Source organism: Nerophis ophidion, linkage group LG16 (genome assembly GCF_033978795.1).
Source record: "Nerophis ophidion isolate RoL-2023_Sa linkage group LG16, RoL_Noph_v1.0, whole genome shotgun sequence".
Taxonomy (NCBI): Eukaryota; Metazoa; Chordata; class Actinopteri; order Syngnathiformes; family Syngnathidae; genus Nerophis; species Nerophis ophidion.
Window position 1 is genome coordinate 7,109,876 of NC_084626.1, and position 16,076 is coordinate 7,125,951.

At 38.0% G+C, this 16,076-nt stretch overlaps 1 protein-coding gene across 2 annotated transcripts in view; it reads right to left on the reverse strand.

Moving 5' to 3' along the window:
- Positions 1 to 16,076, reverse strand: part of cpne5b (copine Vb) — a 437,932-nt gene that overhangs the window by 317,234 nt on the left and 104,622 nt on the right. For both annotated transcript variants that reach the window (XM_061922666.1, XM_061922665.1), the window contains exons 4-5: positions 12,024 to 12,127; positions 1,661 to 1,700 (exon numbers count right to left, since the gene is read on the reverse strand). In XM_061922666.1, the coding sequence (XP_061778650.1) occupies positions 1,661 to 1,700; positions 12,024 to 12,127 (144 nt within the window). The remainder of the gene's footprint in view (positions 1 to 1,660; positions 1,701 to 12,023; positions 12,128 to 16,076) is intronic.

Below are 16,076 nucleotides of genomic sequence, written 5' to 3' on the forward strand. Positions count from 1 at the left end.
CCCGAAATGTGTTTGTCGTTCTTAATTGGTGTGGCTTCACAGCGTGGCGCATATTACTAAGAGTGTTAAAATTGTTTATATCACAACCATTACTGTACTCTGTGTCACCCAGTATGCCTTGGAGTTGTGTGCGTGTTGCCACGGAAGCCACACACAACGTAATGCTGGAGTGCCAAGCAGAACGTACATGCAACAAAGCCATAGGCTTCATAGCATGCCCTAATACTTATTATCTGGGTGTCTGCCGGCAGTCATTCAAGGGAATAATAGCGTCTCCTAGTGTCTTCTTCGCTTTATGACACAGGTCTTGAATGGCAAACAATACCGATTCCAGAACCATGGATATCAAATATTTCCGGATGGTTCAACCGCCAACCGCCCGAATCTAATTAAAATCTAATTTTTCGTCATGTGAACCGCCCGACCTGCAAACCGCGCATCTCTAACGTCTAGTCATGATCAGTTCTCGACCATAAAGCCGGATAACGGTGGGGTGGTATAGCTCGGTTGGAAAAGTGGTCGTGCTAGCAACTTGAGGGTTCCAGGTTCGATCCCCGCTTTCGCCATCCTAGTCACTGCCTTTGTGTCCTTGGGCAAGACACTTTACCCGCTTGCTCCCAGTGCCGCCCACACTGGTTTAAATGTAACTTAGATATTTGGCTTCACTATGTAAAGCGCTTTGAGTCACTAGAGAAAAAGCGCTATATAAATATAATTCACTTAACTTCATATGAGTCTGGAAGGAGATCTGATCATTTAAAGTGAAGCAATGACAGTCTAATGGTGATGGCGAGGGGAAGCATTTTTTCCGGCAGGCTCCGCCCACTACAAATGGGTACAAACAGATACTGCCCCATGTAAAACTTCAAGGTGTCATCACCATTATTTGAATCAACTATGATTAAGATCTGATTTTGTGGAGTTGAGTTAAAGATCTTCAAAGTTTTAAGGCAAACCATCAGAGCAAAGTTTTGGCGCCATGCCACGCCCACATTTTATGGCGTCGGCAAAACTCCTTGGCAGTTTATCATTGCCCCTCTGTGTAGTAGCTGTCATTTGAGGTCCTCTCCAAGGTTTCTCATAGTCAGCATTGTCACTGGCGTCCCACTGGGTGTGAATTCTCCCTGCCCACTGGGTGTGAGTTTTCCTTGCCCTTATGTGGGTTCTTCCGAGGATGTCGTAGTCGTAATGGTTTGTACATTTCTTTGAGACATTTGTGATTTAGGGCTATATAAATAAACATTGATTGATTGATTGATTGATTCTCTCCATAGTAAAGGTTGCCAACCCTTTGGTGACATGTAGCAGAAGTGACAATAACTCCAAGAAGAGACGATAAAAGTAGCGAGATCATCGTGATCTGTTGGAGACGTGCAGTAAAACAAACTGGAAATTATTTGAAGGCTTTTATCGAGACTAAACTGTTCAGATGATGAAGAAAAAAAGAAGACTTTTGTATTTGGATATTGCAAAGGAGCAGGCACTAGGAAGGGTTTGCGGTGTTCCATCAAGAAGCAGCATGCAATAGACACTCTTTTAATTGAAAACGCCAGAGATAAAGGGATCGTCCAGCCTCAAACAACCTTGGAACGGAGCTGGTCTCCACTTATCTGTGGTGTTTTTTTACCTCAAAATGCAAAGGAGCATAATTAGCACTCACGTGTTTGGACAGGTCTGGACTTTTGGAGTCGACATCATACCTGAAATGAAAGCAAGAGGCAAAATGTCCATTTCTGTGTTAACAAGTGAGCTGGACATATGAGCGAGGGTGTTTAGTGGATTTGGCTTTTACTTTTTTCCCCTTAGTGTTCCTTTTTGATACAATGACTTCATGCGATGTGGTAAAGTTGTCTATAACCCTGGGCGATATGGCCTTTTTTCAATATCTCGATATTTTTAGGGTATGTCGCGATACACCATATATATCTCGATATTTTGCCTTAGCCTTGAATTAACACTTGATCCATATAATCACAGCAGTATGATGATTCTATGTGTCTACATTCAAACATTCTTGTTCATACTGCATTAATATACTCTTATTTTAAACTTTCATGCAGAGAGGGAAATCACAACTAAGTCAAATGACCAAAAGTGTATTTATTAAACAGTTATTAAGCAGTGGCACAAACATTCATGTCATTTCAAAACAGAAAGTGCAAGATTGTCAGAGACATTTTAAAACAAGCTATGAGTGCACTTTTGTGCATGATGTCACTAAGATGACATATCAAAACAACACTAAATTAAAGTGCCCTTTTTGTACAGAACGCCACTACAATAGTTCAAAACAATTAAAGTGCACTTTTGTACATGATGTCACACAAGATATTTCAATAATTAAAAAAATTAGCTGCATAATAGGAAATCATACAGTGTTCGTCCTTCGCTATGTGGTAGGTTATTGCGGAGATTATCTCCTTTTGTTGTTGACCATTATTTTTCGTACGGTGTTGAGCTGGAAATGTTTGTGGCACCGAATGGAGATGTTGAAATGCGGAGTAAGCCCTCTTCATTCTCTAGCAGGTGACTTTTTAAATGATGCTCCATATTAGCAGTGCTGCTACTTTTTGCAGCAACGCTTTTGCTCCACACTTGACAAATTATAGTTGTCTGTTCGACATATTCCCACTTGAAGCCAAACCACTGACAGACAATGGACCCCCTGCTGTTTTTCTTGGGAATGATTTCTTCCTTCATTTGTTACCAGAGTCACACCTTCTTTCTCTCGTATTACCACTCGCACCGCAGTTAACGTTACTCATGCTGCTACCTCTGGTCTGCAAGGGCGTATAACGCGAGAGTAAACGACGTATGTAAGAAAGTGCGCTTTTTTATGTCTCTGGGAGAAGGAGAGACAATAAAGAGTGAGAAGAGCCTGTAGTGTATTGCTAGCAGCCAAAAGCAACTACGTGAGAACGTATACTCGAATATCACGATATAGTCATTTTCTGTATCGCACAGAAGCAAGCCTGCGATACATCGAGTATATCGATATATCGCCCAGCCTTAATTGTATACATGTCTTTGTAGGGTCTAAGGCAGGGTTCACCAGCCTTTTTGAAACCAATAGCTACTTCTTGGGTACTGAGTATTGCGAAGGGCTACCAACCAGTTTGATACACACTTAAATAAATTGCCAGAAATAGCCAATTTGCTCAATTTACCATTAATAAATAAATCTATATGGGTATTTCTGTCTGTCATTCCGTCGTACTTTTTTTTTTCCTTTTACGGAAGGTTTTTTGTAGAGAATAAATGATGAAAAAAACACCTAATTGAACGGTTTAAAAGAAGAGAAAATACGGAAAAAATTTAAATTAAATTTTGAAACAAAGTTTATCTTCAATTTCGACTCTTTAAAATTCAAAATCCAACCGAAAAATATGAAGAGAAAAACTAGCTAATTTGAATCTTTTTGAAAAAATTTAAAAAATAATTTAAGGAACATCATTGGTAATTTTTCTTGATTAAGATTAATTTTACAATTTTGATGACATGTTTTGAATAGGTTAAAATCCAATCTGCACTTTGTTAGAATATATAACAAATTGGACCACGCTGTATTTCTAATAAAGACAAATCATCATTTCTTCTAGATTTTCCAAAACAAAAATTTCAAAAGAAATTCAAAATTCAAATTTGATTCTACAGATTTTCTAGATTTGCCAGAATTTTTAAAAAAATGTTAATCATAATAAGTTTGAAGGTATATTCCACAGATATTCTTTGTCGAAAAAACAGAAGCTAAAATGAAGAGTTAAATTAAAATGTATTTATTATTCTTTACAATAAATTAAATACATTTACTTGAACATTGATTTAAATAGTCAGGAAAGAAGAGGAATGAATTTAAAAGGTAAAAATGTATATGTGTTTAAAAATCCTAAAATCATTTTTAAGCTTGTATTTTTTCTCTAAAATTGTCTCTCTGAAAGTTATAAGAAGCAAAGTAAAAAAATAGATTGATTTATTTAATTAAGTGAAGACCAAGTCTTTAAAATATTTTCTTGGATTTTCAAATTCTATTTGAGTTTTGTCTCTCTTAGAATTAAAAATGTCGAGCAAAGCGAGACCAGCTTGCTAGTAAATAAATACAATTTAAAAAAATAGAGGCAGCTCACTGGTAAGTGCTGCTATTTGAGCTATTTTTAGAACAGGCCAGCGGGCTACTCATCCGGTCCTTACGGGCTACATGGTGCCCGCGGGCACCGCGTTGGTGACCCCTGGTCTAAGGTGTCAATAATTTTAAAAAACTCAAAATGCCATGTGCACCGGAAAATGATACAGAGTCATTTCAAGTTAACTCAACTCGAAGGAATAGTAATTTCGTGCAACATTTGAGAACAACAGGCCCTTTTCCAACGCACTTCCCATTATCCGGTAAATAAAGTTCCCCCTGTGTTTCCACCGAAATCTACTCGGGTAGATTTAGTTCTTCAGGAACCTTTTGGATTTATGGAAGACACACGGAACATTTTTAGCGGCGGGCTGTGCTTTCCAAAGCTGATTGGTTGAACACAGTTGGGGGTGTTCCTAAAGCTTATTTTTCAAACAAATGACCACCATCAGCATTATCACCATCATTAATTGGTGTGTATTGCTACAACAACAAACTTGACAATAAAGGGAATAAAGAACAAAAGGAACTTTTGTGCTGAAGAATGCTGATCCGTTGAATTATCTTGGGGTGTTTTTACTCAGCCGTAGTCTTTAAACTACATGCAGTTTAAAGTTTTTTTATTATGTTTACAAACTTTATTTTCTTACGTGAGGCTACGAAAAGTGGACGGTAGGGTTGTACGGTATACCGGTATTAGTATAGCACCGCGATACTAATTAATAATTTTCGGTACGATACCGTCCTCGAAACGTAGCGGTTCCGCAACCCTCGCGCCCGCGTCGAAGTCCTGTCATGACATTGCTGGTGTACAAGCAGACGAGCATGTTTGTCGGCACAAAATCACACAGTACTTACGAGCAGACAATGTGTAGATAAAAAAGGGTGAAACGACGCATTTTGGCTTAAAACCTAACGATAAAGGTGAAGTTATAACACTGAAACACCCTCAGAAAGAGGTGCTTTAAGACATGGCTAACTAGCTAGCGGCTAACATCCGTCCGCCATCGGCAGTGTTTTAGCTACTTTTAAATCACTGATCCTGGCCTCCTTGCCGACAAATAAAGTATGTTTCTTACAAATATCATCCCTGCAGAACGAGGAATAGCCAAATATGCTTCATGACACACCGTAGCTCACCGGCAACAAAATGTAAACAAACGCCATGGGTGGATCGAAATCTAACATCCACTGTAATGATATCAAGTACAAGCACGTATCGAGTCGACATACTATGACTACGTCGATATTTTTTGGCATCACAATATATTATTTAGTTTTTTTTTAATGTATATTATGTTTATAAACTCAGTATATATGTTCCTGGACACATGAGGACTTTGAATATGACAAATGTATGATCCTGTAACTACTTGAAATCGAATTGATACCCACATTTGTCGTATCATTCAAAACTAATGGAAAGTATCAAAGACGAGAAAAATAAGTGATTATTACATTTTAACAGAAGTGTACATAGAACATGTTTAAACAGGTAGTAAGCAGATATTAACAGTAAATGAACAAGTAGATTATTAATTAATGTTCTACCACTTGTCCTTAATAATATAGACAAAATATTACTGCATATAGACCAAATGTTACTGCATATGTCAGCAGAATAATTAGGAGCTTTTGTTTGTTTGCTTACTACTGAAAGACAAGTTGTCTAGTATGTTCACAATTTTATTTAAGGACTTAACTGCAATAAGAAACATGTTTGTTGTAAATTTTTCTAAGTAGAGCCAATAATCCAACTTTATTTAGAAAAGTACCAAAAAGTACCAAAATAATTTTAGTACCAGTACCGGTACCAAAATATTGGTATCGTCACAACTCTAGTGGACATACTCTTTTAAACGTATTTACGGAGGCGACCACTGCTGCTTGCTACTCTGACTTTGTTGGATAAATGTGGTATTAAAGGAGGCAGCACACAAGTGGAACGAAGGTAAATAACATCAAATATTAAGTATATACTTTATTACATGTTGTAAAAGTAGTCAGTGATACTCCATTTGTGTAGTTATTAGGCTCAACCCACTACTGAAGTGCTAAAACAAAAAGGACGGAGAGAAGACGCTGTCGAAGTGGAGGCACGTAAATAAAAACGCCCACCTCCTGAATAGACAGTCAGAAAGCGCTTTGAAAAGGGTCTGTAAAATATAATCCTTACAAGATTTTTACCAAAGAACCACCATTAAATATTATGTAGTATTTTATGTATTACGCCATGTACATATTGTAATCGTTTTACTTGGTGCGCAATACCAACGTTAGTGTTTTTTTGTTTCATCTAATCTTTATATATATATATATATATAAAATATATATATATATATATATATATATATATATATATATATATATATATATATATATATATACAAACCCCGTTTCCATATGAGTTGGGAAATTGTGTTAGATGTAAATATAAACGGAATACAATGATTTGCAAATCCTTTTCAACCCATATTCAATTGAATGCACTACAAAGACAAGATATTTGATGTTCAAACTCATAAACTTTATTTTTTTTTGCAAATAATGTTTAACTTAGAATTTCATGGTTGCAACACGTGCCAAAGTAGTTGGTAAAGGGTATGTTCATCACTGTGTTACATCACCTTTTCTTTTAACAACACTCAATAAACGTTTGGGAACTGAGGAAACTAATTGTTGAAGCTTTGAAAGTGGAATTTTTTCCCATTCTTGTTTTATGTAAACTTCAGTCGTTCAACTGTCCGGGGTCTCCGCTGTTGTATTTTATGCTTCATAATGCGCCACACATTTTCGATGGGAGACAGGTCTGGACTGCAGGCGGGCCAGGAAAGTACCCGTGCTCTCTTTTTATGAAGCCACGCCGTTGTAACATTTGTCTTGCTGAAAAAAGCAGGGGCGTCCATGATAACGTTGCTTGGATGACAACATATGTTGTTCCAAAAGCTCTATGGACCTTTCAGCATTAATGGTGCCTTCACAGATGGGTAAGTTACCCATGCCTTGGGCACTAATACACCCCCATACCATCACAGATGCTGGATTTTCAACTTTGCGCGTATAACAATCCGAATGGTTATTTCCCTCTTTTGTTCTGGAGGACACCACGTCCTCTGTTTCCAAATATAATTTGAAATATGGACTCGTCACACCACAGAACACTTTTCCACTTTGCATCAGTCCATCTTAGGTGAGCTCGGGCACAGCCAAGTTGGCTGCGTTTCAGGATATTGTTAATAAATGGGTTTGGCTTTGCATAGTAGAGTTTTAACTTGCACTTACAGATATAACGACCAACTTTAGTTACTGACAGTGGTTTTATGAAGTGTTGCTGAACCCATGTGGCGATATCCTTTACACACTGATGTCTTTTTTTGATGCAGTACCGCCTGAGGGATCAAAAGTCCGTAATATCATGGCTTACGTGCAGTGATTTCTCCAGATTCTCTGAACTTTTTGATGATTTTACGGACTGTAGATGGTAAAATCCCTAAACTCCTTGCAATAGCTCATTGAGAAATGTTGTTCTAAAACTGTTCGACAATCTGCTAACAAATTGGTGACCCTCGCCCCATCCTTGTTTGTGAATTACTTAGCATTTCATGGAAGCTGCTTTTGTAACCAATCATGGCACCCAACTGTTCTCAATTAGCCTGCACACCTGTGGGATGTTCCATATAAGTGTTTGATGAGCATTCCTCAACTTTATCAGTATTTATTGCCACCTTTCCCATCTTCTTTGTCACGTGTTGCTGGCATCAAATTCTAAAGTTAATGATTATTTTCAAAAAAAAAATGTTTATCAGTTTGAACATCAAACATGTTCAAACTGATATTTTCCCTTTCTACTATATGTATATATATATATATATATGATGTATATATATATATGATGTATATATATATATATGATGTATATATATATATGATGTATATATATATATATATATATATATATATATATATATATATATATATATATATATATATATATATATATATATACATATACAAACCCCGTTTCCATATGAGTTGGGAAATTGTGTTAGATGCAAATATAAACGGAATACACTGATTTGCAAATCCTTTTCAACCCATATTCAGTTGAATATGCTACAAAGACAACATATTTGATGTTAAAACTGATAAACATTTTTTTTTGTGCAAATAATCATTAACTTTAGAATTTGATGCCAGCAAAACGTGACAAAGAAGTAGGGAAAGGTGGAAATAAATACTGATAAAGTTGAGAAATATACATCAAACACTTATTTGGAACATCCCACAGGTATGCAGGCTAATTGTGAACAGGTGGGTGCCATGATTGGGTATAAAAGCAGCTTCCATGAATTGCTAAGTAATTCACAAACAAGGATGGGGCGAGGGTCACCAATTTGTTAGCAGATTGTCAAACAACATCTTTCAACAACCTTTTGCAAGGAATTTAGGGATTTTATCATCTACGGTCCGTAAAATCATCAAAAGGTTCAGAGAATCTGGAGAAATCACTCCACGTAAGCGATGATATTACGGACCTTTGATCCCTCAGGCAGTACTGCATCAAAAACCGACATCATTGTGTAAAGGATATCACCACATGGGCTCAGGAACACTTCATAAAACCACTGTCAGTAACTATAGTTGGTTGCTACATCTGTAAGTGCAAGTTAAAACTCTGCTATGCAAAGCAAAACCCATTTATCAACAACACCAAGGAACGCCACCGGCTTCTCTGGGCCCGAGCTCATCTAAGATGGACTAATGCAAAGTGGAAAAGTACTCTGTAGTCAGACGAGTCCACATTTCAAATTATATTTGGAAACTGTGGACGTGGTGTCCTCCGGAACAAAGAGGAAAATAACCATCCGGATTGTTATAGGCGCAAAGTTCAATAGTCAGCATCCATGATGGTATGGGGGTGTATTAGTGCCCAAGGCATGGGTAACTTACACATCTGTGAAGGCACCAATAATGCTGCATGGTCCATACAAGTTTTGGAGCAACATATGTTGTCATCCAAACAACGTTATCATGGACGCCCCTGCTTATTTCAGCAAGACAATGCCAAGACACATGTTACAACAGCGTGGTTTTTTAGTAAAAGAGTGCGAGTACTTTCCTGGCCCGCCTGCAGTCCAGACCTGTCTCCCATCAAAAATGTGTGCCGCATTATGAAGCGTAAAATACGACAGTTAAACGACTGAAGCTCTATATAAAACAAGAATGAGAAATAATTCCACTTTCAAAGCTTCAACTATTAGTTTCCTCAGATCCCAAATGTTTTTGGAGTGTTGTTAAAACAAAAGGTGATGTAACACAGTGGTGATCATGCCCTTTCCCAACTACTTTGACATATGTTGCAGCCATGAAATTCTAAGTTAATTACCATTTGCAAAAAAAAATAAAGTTTATGAGTTTGAACATCAAATATCTTGTCTTTGTAGTGCATTAAACTGTATATGGGTTGAAAAGGATTTGCAAATCATTGTTTTCCGTTTATATTTACATCTAACACAATTTCCCAACTCATATGGAAACGGGGCACAATATGTAGTATTTATTACAAATTTTGTATTTTTCATTACGTTTTACTTCAACTACTGTATGCAAAAACCTGCACTGCAACAGTGTAATTTTCCCATTGTGAGATAAATAAAAGTGTGGCCTTCATTGGAAAAAGTTTGGACACCCCTGAGATAGACCCTTTTCCTTTATCCATTGTCATGAACGGTGGTCCTGATCCAATTTGCATAGAATTAAAAAGCCCACAAAGTGAGTGAAATGGTGCATATGTGATTTACTAATTAAATGATGCATCTCACGCAACTCGAGATTAATTAAGCACAATTGGACGGCAAAGAGGATCACCAGGGTTACAATCTCTGGTCGCTATGGAATTATTGTAATGTTTCATATTGTATTGTCTCCTAAAATTTAATTTCATTCTTTCTTAAACTCATCCACGAAGGCTCAAGACTGACTGCATAATGAAGGCTCTCTCTTTAGACCGGGGTCGGCAACCCCTAGTGGCTCCTCGGAGCTTTTTTTAAAAATGTATAAAAAGGGTGGGAGAAAACGCATATTTTTTGTTTTCATATGGTTAATGTAGGAGGACAAACATGACAAAAACCTTCTTACTCGTTAGAAATCCCATTGTTTACATTAAACATGCTTTACTGATGAGAATATTTAACGAGCGCCGTTTTGTTTTACTAATTTCAGCGGTCCAGGAACGCACCATAGTGTGTTCATGTAAAACTTTCTTCGACGCTACCACAGAAAGAGGTGTTTTATGCCACTCCTTTCTCCTCAAACGTTTTATGCTGTGAATGAATGCAAAAAGGTGAGCTTTGTTGATGACTTGTGTGGAGTGCTAATCAGACATATTTGGTCAGGGCATAACTGCAAGCTAATCGATGTCAACATGCTATTTAGGCTAACTGTATATACACATTGCATCATTATGCCTCGTCCGTAGGTATATTTCATCTTATTTAATTTCCTTTACTTATGTCCTCTGTTTATTTAATTATTTTTTGCATTATCTGTATGAAATATTGCCTGCATTTCTGATAGTTGTTTGTGTGCTATGTTGTTCCAGACCACAGCAAACGTTACAGAGCTTGCAAAAAAATGCATTAAATGCATTAAAAGAAGACAGGCTGCCGTTTCCTTTAACTTGGACACACACATCTATACCTTTGGGCATGACTAGACAGTCATTTCCAGGAATTATCTCAGCCTCTGAGAAGCCTCTGTTTTACTAATGTTTTCCAATATTGTCAAATGTGTAGAATAAATATTACTTTTCCACACTTTTGTCAACAAAGATTTGTGTCAGCCTGCTACATATAGTACTTTTGATAGTAGGCTAATATAGCTGATATAGACCCTTACATCATGTGTTATCTTCATTATAACACATAAATAAGATGTTTAAAGACATTTTTAAAGTAGGCCAATATGGCTAGTATCAACACTTACATCATATGTTGCCTTCATTATAACACTTATATAAGGCTTTTAAAGTAATTTTGATAGTAAAGTTAAAGTACCCATAATTACATACACACACACTACATGTGGCGAAATTATTCTCTGCATTTGACCCAGCACCCTTGATCACCCCCTGGGAGGAGAGGGGAGCAGTGAGCAGCAGCGGTAGCCGCACCCGGGAATTATTTTTGGTGATTTAATCCCCAATTCCAACCCTTGATGCTGAGTGTCAAGCAGGGAGGTAATGGGTCACATTTGTATAGTCTTTGGTGTGACTCGGCCAGGTTTTGAACTCACGACCTACCGATCTCAGGGTGGACACTAATAGAGACACGTAGATCATGTGTTGTCTTCATTATTACACTTATATAAGACTTTTAAAGTAATTTTGATTGTAGGCTAATATAGCTAATATAGACACTTACATCATGTGTTGCCTTTTATATAACACTTATATAAGACTTTTAAAGTCATTTTGATATTAGGCTAATATAGTTAATATATACATTTACATCATGTGTTGCCTTCTATATAACACTTATATGAGACTTTTAAAGTCATTGTGATAGTAGGTTAATAGATCTAATATAGACACTTATATAATGTGTTGCCTTCATTATAACACTTATATAAGGCTATTAAAGTAATTTTCATAGTAGGGTAATATAACTATTGTAGACACTTACATCATGTGTTGCCTTCATTAAAACACTTATAGAAGACAGATTTAGTTTTGTTTTATATTTTTAGTCCAATATTGCTCTTTCAACATTTTGGGTTGCTGGCCCCTGGTATCGACATTTTATGATCGACTTCTCGTTCCCGCATGAAAAAAGAGAGAAAACAAAAAGTCGATAATGAGCCGGAGAGAATGCACATTGAAGACGTCAAATGAAAACTGACTCACAAGTCAAAGCGAAGGTTCTGCTTTTCTTCGAAGAAGTAGTCCAAGATGTACTTCCGCACAAAGTCAGGATTCAGGGTGTTGTCTATCACCTCCGTCCTACCGAACTGCAAACAGAGAACAAACATGAAGACATTGGCGGAATAGAACGAGAAAACAGTTTCAATTGATGTCTTCCTCTCATTTTCCTCTCCTCGGGGCTTATCGCACGCACAAACACCTTGAGGCCTGATTAAGGGCGGCGCATTCACCGGCCACAAGAGGAACCGGGGGATAAGTTTCCAAGCTTCTTGATCCGCAACCTCTCCCACATTAATTACAGCAGGATGGGTCTCCTGTGAACCCCTCAGAGGGGAGGAGGCGCCACTTGCAGGGAGAATTAGGGGAAGAGAGTGACTCAAAAAAAAAAGTATGACAAGGAATGGGGCCTCGGGCTAAAGATGAAAAGTCAGGGAGAGAGTGGGCGGGGAGAGGAGGAGAGAAGTTGCAATTAGGTCTTTCTAATTAGTGTGAATCTTGCTGCCAACCCCGTCAAACATGAAGGGCGCTGGCAAAGAATCAGCAACACCACATATGTGTCATTAAAGCACAAGTACTCCATTACTCCTTAATTGACCAGATGTTAGCACAGACTTAAATGGACCTGCACTATTAGACTGCCTCCAAAATCACATGTTTTTCCTTACTTTTAGCTGATGTTAAAGCTATGTGAATTACCCCCAAAACAATTGCTGTAATACTTAAACGTTATACTCACAAATCCGAACATTCTATCTCTGCTGTTTGGGTCATGATAGTATGATGGAGAAAAGTAAATGCATGTACCGTTATTTCCGGATCATAAGCTGTGAGCCCTGCGGCTTATAAAATGGTCCGGCTAATTTATGTATTTTTCTTCGCTAACGGTCATAATGTTTTGTATTCAACAAATAGTTTTCATATAAACACTGACAGAGACACTGAAAAGGTGTGTTGTTGTTTATGCTCATTGCAGGTGTTGCAGGTTGAAAAAATGTACTTCCTGTTTCCTCTCTAAAACCATAAGTATACACCTTTTTTTTACTAATCATCCATGGCGTTTGAGCTCAAGAAGATTCGTCATTGATCACTTCGAGCAATGATTGTAAGTTTTACGATATAACTAAAACAATTCATACTTACTACACCGTCCCATGTGTGACGTCTGTAGGGGTGTTTGCATGCATGTCTGTACGTTCGTGCTATCGTAATGTGATCAAGCTATCATCGTTAGCGTTACCTAATATTCTAACATGTATACAAGTGTCTGTGTTGGTATTAATTAATTAATTAATTAATTAAATTAAAGTACCAATGATTGTTACACAAACACTAGGTTTTTATCATGTTCTGTTTGTGTTCTGTTGTTTGCTCGATCCTCGTGTTATCTTTTAACCTGTCCATTGTACAGCACTTTGGCTACCCCTGTGGTAAATTTTAAATGTGCTTTATAAATAAAGTTGATTTGATTTAGGTGTGGTGAAATTTGTCCTCTGCATTCGACCCATCCCCTTGTTCACCCCCTGGGAGATGAGGGGAGCAGTGAGCATCAGCAGTGGCCGCGAACGGGAATCATTTTAGTGATTTAACCCCCAATTCCAACCCTTAATGCTGAGTGTCAAGCAGGGAGATAATGGGTCCCATTTTTACTGTCTTTGGTATGACTCGGCCGGGATTTGAACTCACCACCTACCGATCTCAGGTAAGTGGCCACTGAGTAGTATTATTAACTTGCAATGGCATTCAGTTTCGTAAATTCACCAAAACATCACCGTGGAGTTGACTTTGTTTAGCTGATCGGACAGATAGCTTCAACATCTAGTTGGTCCATGAAGATGACTTTTGTTTTGTCTGATCAGCTGTTTTACTACCGCGTGACAGACAACGTTTGGAAACAATTTATGTATCTAAATAAACATTTACAAACTATTTTGTACGGGTACATATCTGAGGCTTATACAGTAGTTTGGTACGCCTAATAAATGTAACTACAATTTGCAATTCGGGTTGGAATTGCGTGTGAATGCCTCGATGCTGAAGTTGAACTATAATGATGATTGGATGTGGAACAACTGTTGAAATCGTTTGAATGTTGACAGTGTTTGAATGTTGAAGAGCTGATGCTGACCTGAAACTGAATATCACAAACAATGAGTTTCAGTTTAACCATACAAAATTAGCAAAATAAAGATAGGATAAAACGTTAAAATGCTAATGCACATTAACTGTTGGCATACTAGCAGGGTGAGTGGAGTGTTGGAACCCTTCCAATTGGATGAGAAATGTGGGATGTACAGATGTTTGTAAATTTTCCATTCATTGTCGAAGGTCACGGTCATTCAATGTTAGTTCCGGCCATGCCGCTTTTACGTGGAGAGATTTCTCCAGATTCTCGGAACCTTCTGATGATATTATGATGATATTATATGATATGATGTTGAAGTTCCTAAATTTTTTGCAATTGCACTTTGAAAAATATTGTTCTTAAACTCACAATGTGACTGTTGGCCCTGCGATGAGATGGCGACTTGTCCAGGGTGTACGCCGCCTTCCACCCGATTGTAGCTGAGATAGCCACCAGTGCCCCCCACAACCCCAAAGGGAATAAGCGGTAGAAAAGGATGGATGGATGGATGTTCATAAATGGTTTGACTATTTGCTCACGCAGTTGTGGGCAGAGGGGTGTACCTCGCCCCATCCTTTCTTGTGAAAGACTGAGCATTTTTTGGGAAGCTGTTTTTATACCCAATCATGGCACTCACCTGTTCCCTATTAGCCTGGACATCTGTGGAATGTTCCAAATAAGTGTTTGATGAGCATTCCTCAACTTTATCAGTATTTATTGCCACCTTCCCCAACTTCTTTGTCACATCTTGCTGGCATCAAATCCTAAAGTTAATGGTTATTTGCAAAAAAAAAAAATGTTTATCAGTTTGAACATCAGATATGTTGTCTTTGTAGCATATTCAACTGAATATGGGTTGAAAATGATTTGCAAATCATTGTATTGCGTGTATATATTGGGGTGGCATAGCTCGGTTGGTAGAGTGGCCGTGCCAGCAACTTGAGGGTTGCAGGTTCGATTCCCGCTTGTGCCATCCTAGTCACTGCCGTTGTGTCCTTGGGCAAGACACTTTACCCACCTGCTCCCAGTGCCACCCACACTGGTTTAAATGTAACTTAGATATTGGGTGTCACTATGTAAAGCGCTTTGAGTCACTTGAGAAAAGCGCTTTATAAATATGATTCACTTCACAATTCCCACTATTTACATCTAACACAATTTCCCAACTCATATGGAAACGGGGTTTGTAAAATAGGTGTAAGGACCACTTGGCAGTACATAAAGAAGAATTTAAAGAACTTCAAATAAATACATATTTATATATGTATTAGTACATGATTAGAAGTGCTTGGTTCGAATCTGGTTGTCTGTCTATCTGTGTTGGCCCTGCGATGAGGTGGCGACTTGTCCAGGGTGTACCCCGCCTTCCGCCCGATTGTAGCTGAGATAGGCGCCAGCGCCCCCCGCGACCCCGAAAGGGAATAAGCGGTAGAAAATGGATGGATGGAGGGTTCGAATCAGGCATACACAGTGGAAAAAACCTGTCCTTCCAATTTACGAACCACGACCCCGAAAAATATATGTTTTATTGTATGAACTTCGTATCAGTATTTGAACATTTAATCATCTTTTGTGGGCGGGCTGATGTCTCCTGCTTATTGAGTCAGCACAGCAGTGCTTTTTTAAGCTACTTTGTGGTGTGTTTTTAGCGATTTTAGGGCATTTTTCTATTCCAAAGAAAGTAATGGACAAGCAATGTGAGGTTTAAAACATTCAGGAAGCCTCCACAGCGTTGTCGATACTGCCTACTTCCCCATTATTTCGGCTGCTAGCAAAGAAAATTAACCAACAAGGTAAAGAGTTTTTTTAAATTATTTTTGTAATTCCTGCTGTTAAAGTTAAAGATTTTTGTGATTTCAAACTGCGAGTGCACCACAGGGCTAATGACTGTGTGTGTGTGTGTGTGTGTGTGT